Below are 8,311 nucleotides of genomic sequence, written 5' to 3' on the forward strand. Positions count from 1 at the left end.
CACAGACAAGATAAAGGTCTTGATTTAGAGTTTGGTGAGCAGGGTACTCCTTCACAAGCGTGGTGGAGTATCCCGTCCAACAAACGGATGGTCTGCCTGTAAATAGATCGGACAGCCCTTCCTTTCTAGATCAGGCTGTCTAATGTATTTTTCTCTTATTCAGGACCAACAGGGAATACCTGGCAGTCGTGGTGAGAATTTCTTTTTAAATGAATCCCACTTCCTGGGAGAAAATTAATCAGGGAGAAAGTTCCAAGGGTGTTAGAGTGATTAGTTGTTGGTTTTTAAAAACAAACTCCAGCTTTGGAAGCTTGTTGAAAAACACAAAAGTTGGTGAATGGCTGCCTGAAACATCCCCAAGGGATCCAGAGAATTGTAGATCAACTTCCTATAGATGGTTGAGATTGCTTTTTCGGTCAGTGGATTAGTTAGCAGCTGGTCCTCCAGTAGGGATGCATCAGGCAACTTCCCCCCTTCCCAGATGTGACCTTGCAGAGCGTGACCCACCTGCAAATGTAAGAACCGTTTTTAGTCACCTAATTTATACTTTTGTTGTAAGATCGCAAAGGACACAAGTGTCTGTCCCCTCCACACATTGCCCGGCCGCTCTAAGCTAACTAATCCCCATTTTGTGAAGCCCTGCAATCCTCCCACTGCACTTAAGAGATCACCATCGTACAGTGGAGTAATTTCAGTCAGCTTACCTTCTCAGCCTAAACCCTTGGTAGCCTCTCTCCACATCCTTACCACTGTTTGGGTATGAGTAGATATGGTGCACTCATACTTTCTTCAATACAGCACCGGGGTGAGGTAACCTCTCTTGCCCATGGCCAATTGATCTCCCCGGTAAGCAGGATCCTCGTGGTCCGCAAAAGCCCAGTTGTTGACTGCCACCAGCTGCGTGACCCAGTTATACTTGAGAATACTCCGGACCGCCAGTCCACCTTAATCTCCCCTCTATACCTTACTAAGCACGAAGTGCAACCATCCCACAACAGGAGCCAAAGTTCTCAGTCTACCTTTTGAAAGTAAATATCTGGTGGGATCTTAAAGGACGTTTTTTGCACGATGTACAGGAGACCCTGGAGGGTCATCACTTTAAATAGGGCAACTCGGCCCAGTAAGGAGAGCGGGAGCGCCTGCAAGTGTGGGGCATCCCAGCGAAGCCGGTCTAATTTCTGGAGCATGTTCCTGTCTGTGGCTCCCTTGTAATAAAGACGCCCAAATATTTAAGGTTTAAATCTTTATTAATTTTTAGACAGAAGAAAAACAGGACCCTCAGCTCCCACGACAGAATGCAAAGGAGACCACAAGGTCGCAATTTTTAACATTACCACAGGCAAGAAGCATGGAGCGGGTTGACGGAATCAACAAGAGAAGAACAAATAAAGAATTTCCCAAACTAATCCCCCACCCGTCCCTTGTCCACCAAAAAACTTAAAATTGGAAGGGAAGAGGGAAAAAGGGGAAGGCTACGCCCTGATCAGCGTCGTCTTGTATGACTTTTCGTGGAACTGTCACTAGGAATCTGCGTGTCTGGGACATGCAGTAGTCGAAGATATCTGGGGCGTGTCAACTCTCAGAATTCGGACACCAGGAGGGTCAAGAAGGGTCGCCACAACTCTGGGAACTCCGACCCCCTACCAGCCAGTGTGAGTGTGAGTTTCTCCATACCCAGTATCATCCAAAGCCGTTGAAGCCAGCCAGAGAGTGTAGGGATTCTGGCGGTGCACAAGGGAATGAAGATGTTCTGCAAGGCCTCCCCTATGGCAATCGCTATTAGTCGTCCCCTTCGGGATTTAAGCGGATTCATCAATGGGTTAGGCAGGCCCAGGAGGATATAGGAGGGAAAACGAGGGAGCCAAGTTTCTAAGTGAAGATCTATTTCATCCAGTACTTGGGACCAGTATGGCTGTATGTGGGTGCAACTCCAGAGGATGTGTTCCAATGTTCCTTTCTCCCCGCACTCCCTCCAACAACAGATCGCTACATCGAGGGTCAAAGCGATTCACGAGCTCCGGCGTATAGTACCAGTTAGTAACTATCTGACACATGAAAGTACGCCTTAATTTCATTGCCCTTGATTCATACTCTGGACCATAGTTGAGGGATAGGTCTAGGCATAGTCCTTGCAACACACAATAGATTTGCGTGTGGCAGAGGCCAGAACTCAAAAGTCACAGTACCAGATACAAGTAGGTGGCAACTCAGGGCAGGGGGAAACACCTGTTTTCCGTGGGAGGGAAATTCCTATCTCAAAAATCTACATTTAAAATAAATTAATAGTATTCTTTTTTAAATATCTGTTTGGTGCCAGTCCATGTGACTTTAATATCTGCCTTTGGGGTTCTATGTTACAAGTCCATAGGGTACATGTATCCTTTGTGAGCTTAATAAAATGTTGGACATTCTACAATTCCTCACTCCTACATCCAAGTACTCTCAGGCTACCATTCTGCACTCTGCTTGTAAATTATTTTTGTGGAAATGTACATGTATTATGCATTAACTATTTAATTTTAATACTATAGGTGATTGAAATTACGGACGAAGAAAGCAAGATTTAGCACCAGGCAACTGAATGTTAGTGCCATAAGAAGGATTATTTTGAAAAACTGAAGGACATCCAGCATTCTAAGTTTAAAAAATTTCCAGAATCTAGGTGTGGCGAGGAAGTGGGAGCTGAGGAAAGTACTATATCTGTAAGTGAAGTCTCTAATTTAGCATTTCATTAACACAGAGCAAAGCCATATCTGTGCACACAGCATCAGAAATAATCCCAGAAAGACCAATCACAGCATCCTCATCTGAAATAATATCAGAAAGACAAACTACCTCAGCATGACAGAATAACTTTCATCTAAAGCATCATGTAATTTCAGAGAGGAAGCACACACTGCATAAAAGAAAGATATAACAAAAGGTTTCTTCTTAAACCATCTAAGAAAAGACTCTGAAAGAAGACTCCGAAGCTGACACGTTAACAACCAAAAGATTGGAAAATCGCCTCTGTTCAACAACCATTTTTAACAAGTTACACAAATTTGAGACTATCTGCCTCGGGATATAACACCTCGACCCACTCTGCTCTGGCGAAAACCTTAAAAATCCACCACTTTATTGTTTTCATGACTATCTCAGATTGTTTCTTTTTTAATGTGTACTGTTCTGTAATTCTATGTAAATCGCCTCAACATTATCTGTTGTGCAGGAGTGATATGTAAAAACTGATTAAATGAGCATCGTTGCGCTATAGCTAATGTAAATAAATCCTCGTCTTCAGAACTACACCTTACACCAAACATAGAAAGGGTAAAATTAACTGATGTTCTGCGACTGGTGAGCCACAATAGTACTGTGCTTGTTCTAATGTTCTCACTTACTGCCATTAGGTCAGTGTAAAAAGGTACTTCTCAGTTTAATCATTAAATATCAGACTAACACCTTATCACTGCACTATAAGAATAGTTTTGAGAAAAACTTCAGTCACAAAATAAGTTGCTGCCGGAGAGGCTATAACCAAAAGACTATTATCTGCTAGAAACATTTCGGCAGGTGTTACAGGGCTGCTTCTAGACATATTTTGCTCAATTAAAGTGTTAAGAAGATTACACACAATTTCTTTTAGAGATAAATACTGAACATTATCTAAACAAGCCCGACTCTAAAATCGGGTTCACTCGTACCGTGGCATATAAGCAAGAGAAAACTAAATGTAACGCTAGTAATACACCTTATAAAAACACGTGCTGTGAGAACAAATTCAGTGTTCAAACCCACCTCAATCAAAGCAAAATAACCCGGAAATAAGTTACCTGTGCCAAAAAAGATTCAGCCATCAATCTCATCTCGCTGAATTTGAGAGAATGCACACTGGGAAAAACCTCTCTCAGTGCTCAGAGTGCCAAAAAAGTTTCAGCAGTAAATCTTATCTCACTGAGCATATGAGAATCCACACTGGGGAAAAACCTTATCAGTGCTCTGAATGCCAGAAAAGGTTTAGTATTAAACGGAGTCTATATCGACATGCATTAACCCACTCTGTGGAAAACCCTTATCAGTGCTCTGAATGCCCAAAACATTTCAAACTTAAATCATTTCTAACTGCACATTTGAGATTCCACACTGGGGAAAACCCTTATCAGTGCTCTGAATGCCAGAAATGTTTCATTGACAAAAACAGCCTCAAACGGCATACAAGAACCCACACTGGGGAAAAACCTTATCAGTGCTCTGAATGCCAGAAATATTACAATGCAAAATGCCATCTCACTCAGCATATAAGAACCCACACTGGGGAAAAACCTTATCACTGCATTGAATGCGACAAATGTTTCAGAAACAAACACAGTCTCACTCAGCATATAAGAACCCACACTGGGGAAAAACCTTATCAGTGCTCTGAATGCCAGAAATGTTTCTGTCACAAAAGAAGACTCACTAAACATACTAGGACCCACACTGGGGAAAACCCTTATCAGTGCATTGAATGCGACAAATGTTTCAGTGACAAACGCAATCTCACTCACCATATAAGAACCCACACTGGGGAAAAACCTTATCAGTGCATTGAATGCGACAAATGTTTCAGTGTGAAACGCAGTCTCACTCGGCATATAAGAACCCACACTGGGGAAAAACTTTATCAGTGCTCTGAATGCCAGAAATGTTTCTGTGACAAAAGAAAACTCACTAAACATACTAGGACCCACACTGGGGAAAACCCTTATCAGTGCATTGAATGCGACAAATGTTTCAGTGACAAACGCAATCTCACTCACCATATAAGAACCCACACTGGGGAAAAACCTTATAGGTGCTCTGAATGCCAGATATGTTTCAGTGAAAAAAGACGTCTCATTCAGCATATAAGAACCCACACTGGGGAAAAACCTTATCAGTGCTCCGAATGCCAAAAATGTTTCAGCCAAAAATCTAGTCTCACTGCACATGTGAAAATCCACACTGGGGAAAAACATTATCAGTGCTCTAAATGTCAGAAAAGATTCAGAGGTAGAGATGGTTACATGCACCATAAGAAAACTCACCATCAAAAATGATTCAGTGCTCCAAATGCCAGAAAAGCATCAATTTTAAATACAATCTCACAGTACATGAGCAGACGCACACAGGGAAAAAACATTACCAATGTTGTGAATGCCAGAAATTCCTATTTAATAGGCACAGCCTCACTAACCATAAGCGATTCCATACTGATGAAAAACCTTATGAGTGCTCTGAATGCCAGAAAAGCTGTAGAGAAAAACGATATCTCACCATGAGAAACTCCACACTGGAGAAAATCCTTATGCCATAAAAGCTTGAATCTGAAAGATAGTGTTATGCTTCATGAGAGGTCCCACTCTGGGGAAAAACCTTATGAGTGCTCAAAATGCAAGCAAAGTTTTGGTTACAAATTACTTCTCACTTGTCATGAGCGAACTCACACGGGAGAAAAAAGCCTTGTGTGTTCTGAATGTCAGATAAGGTTTAGTCTTGAATAAAATGTCATTTCACAAGAGAGAATTCACATTGGACTAAAGCCTTATACAGGAGGGGAAAGCCAGAAATGTTATACTCAGAAAGGAGATTTCACTAAACATGAGAAATGCATCCACATGAGGTGAAAAGTGAGGCGTATCTTGAGTTGCAGAAAAGCTTCTAACAACCTTACTTTACATGAGAGAGCACATGTTGTAGTTGCAATAGGATTCATCAAGAAACTCTTGCAGGATAACTTAGGCTGCCCGCATGCAACCTCCAAAGTAATTTCAGGTCTTGGAAATGTTTTAATTGCAACAGAATCCACAATTTAAGTATCTGAAAGTTACAAAACTCTCAAGGTCTTTACTTCACACAGAGAAGTGTTAGTACTTGCAAAAATCAACTAATTACCAAAAAATTCACAATATTAATGCCTTAAATTTTCTCCACCCAGAAGGTTTCTACTCACCCTTGTTTCTTAACATATGACTGAAATCTATATTTTCATGATAAGATTAAACCTGTTTCATACGGTCCAGTTAATTACCATGGTCTTATCAGGATGGTATATCGCCGCTTCTCCAATATGATTCTCAACTATATTCAATACAACCCAGTAAGGATTCTTCTGTATTTCAGGGCAGCGTACTTGGGAGGAAGTCAAATTCAACTAAGCAGTTCCAGGGCCCGTTCGTCGTACCAAACAACTGCAGCCAGTAAATTCTCGGCTCGCTGTCAAACAAGTTCAAGTGTGACCATCGTCATTGACTGTCTTGTCTGTGAGAAGTTGCACCAGCCATCCTGTGATGGTGGGCACGAAGACATTCACCGCCAAGTGAAATGCTCGCAACTCCAACAGCTTGTTGTGGAGTTGGGTCTCTGCCGGTGACGAGGGTTCCCTAGTCTCTGTCTCCCATATGACCTTCCAATCCCAGAAGTAATACATCCGTCACCACTGTTAAGTCTGGGTGGAATAGGGAGAGGGGTCTGCCACTGGCATAATCTAATTCACTGGAGAAAATGTTGGGTACGGCCTACAATAGGGTGAGTAAGTGTCTGGAGGGACACAAAGAGGTTTTGCAGCTGCACCAGTTGTAGCAGCAGGTCCCTCAGTGGCATGATATCCCGGACTTTGCCTTTATGTGCTATGGCTTTGAAAGAACTGGGAGACCTGTTGGGTTTGCAGCAGGGTCTGGCGCTGGCAGTATTGAAAAACCCTACAGTAACCAAAAGGGGACGAGATTTGTGATGAAATTGCGTGGCGGAGGCTGACAGACCAAAGGAATCTGCCTGGGGCCTAGTTCACTTTCTTGCTTAAAAGGCGAGAGCTATCGAATAGCTTGTCCATTAACGATGCTCGGGTTTCTTTAGAGAACAATATAGACCTAATCTTGGCAATGCACTGTAGTTCTACACTCATGCCAATCGCCTGACCCAAGCAATAGGCTATGTCCAAGTCACAACATAGTACAAACTTTGCTGCAACACATCTATCCTGAATAGCTTGTGTTCGCCTGTAGAATTTGGGCCACTGTTTCCCACAGGGCATGATTATATTTGGGAGCATTGTCATTGAGACCCTCCAGGATTTAGCGATGTGCCAAAAAAATCGCCAGTTTTGTAACAAGTCTGCATTTTTCAAAAAATGCCAGTGAATGCTACCTCGTCCTTGCATTGATCCAACGCTCGCCAATGGGCCAATAAAAGGAGGAGTCTCAGCAGCAGGCAAGTGATGTGTTCTTTGTTTATTTACTCCTCACCGGCCTGCCTGCTGTTTTGCATTCATCTGGAGGGCTTCGGACTCCCCCACCAGACAGTAGGACCTCATCTTGCACATTGTTACCAGTCAGTTTGTCAAGTTGGGCCTTTTAGATTGAAGACTAACCATCTGTCTGCGCCTTCAGCGCCATGGTACTCCTATGATCTCAAGAAATGTAAAAGAAAATGTAGGCACCAATAACAATTTTGGAGGAAGAGTTACAGCCTGTTGTTCAACACAGTTAAATCACTTTTATCCTTTGGTTATAAAAATGTAGCAACTCCCAGCCAAAAAGATGCGATGAACTAGCCGAATTCTTTTTTTCAAAGTAAATAAAATATTCCTGGATTTTATGATAACACCAGATAATCTTCAGGGACAGATACAGTGGAGGAACATACGGTGAATAAACTAACTTACTATTTGCTGGTAATGAGTACATTCACCGCACTTTCTGAAGAGAAAGTCTCTAATCTTATCAACACTATGAAATGTGGAGACCTGCAGATTCTTGCCCTCCATCCGGTTTCAGCGACCTTTTCTGCTCATCTCACTTTGTTATTACAGTGGTGCTCAAGTCCGTCTTTTTTCCGGATGCTTGGAAAAAGGCATCGATTTTGCCACTTCTAAAGACTCCTTCCCTCGATCCCTCCGATGTTAAGAACTACAGACCCAAATTGGTCCTTCCTCTTCCTGATGAAATTTTAGAAAAGGCCATGAATCAGGAGATCACCGCCTTCTTTGAAAATACCGACTGTCTGGATCCTGCTCAACATGGGTTTAGACCCTACTACTGTACAGACTCAACCTTCTCAGCAGTAGCTGAAGAGATCAGATCCATTGTGGATAGAGGAGATAAATGCAGCCTTGATCCTATTGGATCTTTCGGACACATTTGATAAGTTAACCATTTCTCTTTGGTAAGCCGTTTAGAAAGTGTAAGCATCAACGGTACTGCTCTCAAACTGACCAGGTTATTTTTGTCAAACAGAGGGCAATTGGTACCTTTGGAAGATTTGACCTCTGCCCCATTTTCACTTCCTTGTGGGGTCTCGGGGATCTTCAATA

At 42.4% G+C, this 8,311-nt stretch overlaps 1 protein-coding gene across 1 annotated transcript in view; it reads left to right on the plus strand.

Annotated features, from left to right (window-relative positions):
- Positions 1 to 5,902, plus strand: part of LOC147737537 (uncharacterized) — a 63,533-nt gene extending 57,631 nt beyond the window's left edge. The window contains exon 4 of the mRNA XM_086936179.1: positions 2,532 to 5,902. Within this exon, the coding sequence (XP_086792305.1) occupies positions 3,867 to 5,060 (1,194 nt within the window). The 5' untranslated portion in view covers positions 2,532 to 3,866 and the 3' untranslated portion in view covers positions 5,061 to 5,902. The remainder of the gene's footprint in view (positions 1 to 2,531) is intronic.
- Positions 5,903 to 8,311: the final 2,409 nt, after the last annotated feature.

This window comes from Lissotriton vulgaris, chromosome 1_1 (genome assembly GCF_964263255.1).
Source record: "Lissotriton vulgaris chromosome 1_1, aLisVul1.2, whole genome shotgun sequence".
In the NCBI taxonomy this organism is placed as follows: domain Eukaryota; kingdom Metazoa; phylum Chordata; class Amphibia; order Caudata; family Salamandridae; genus Lissotriton; species Lissotriton vulgaris.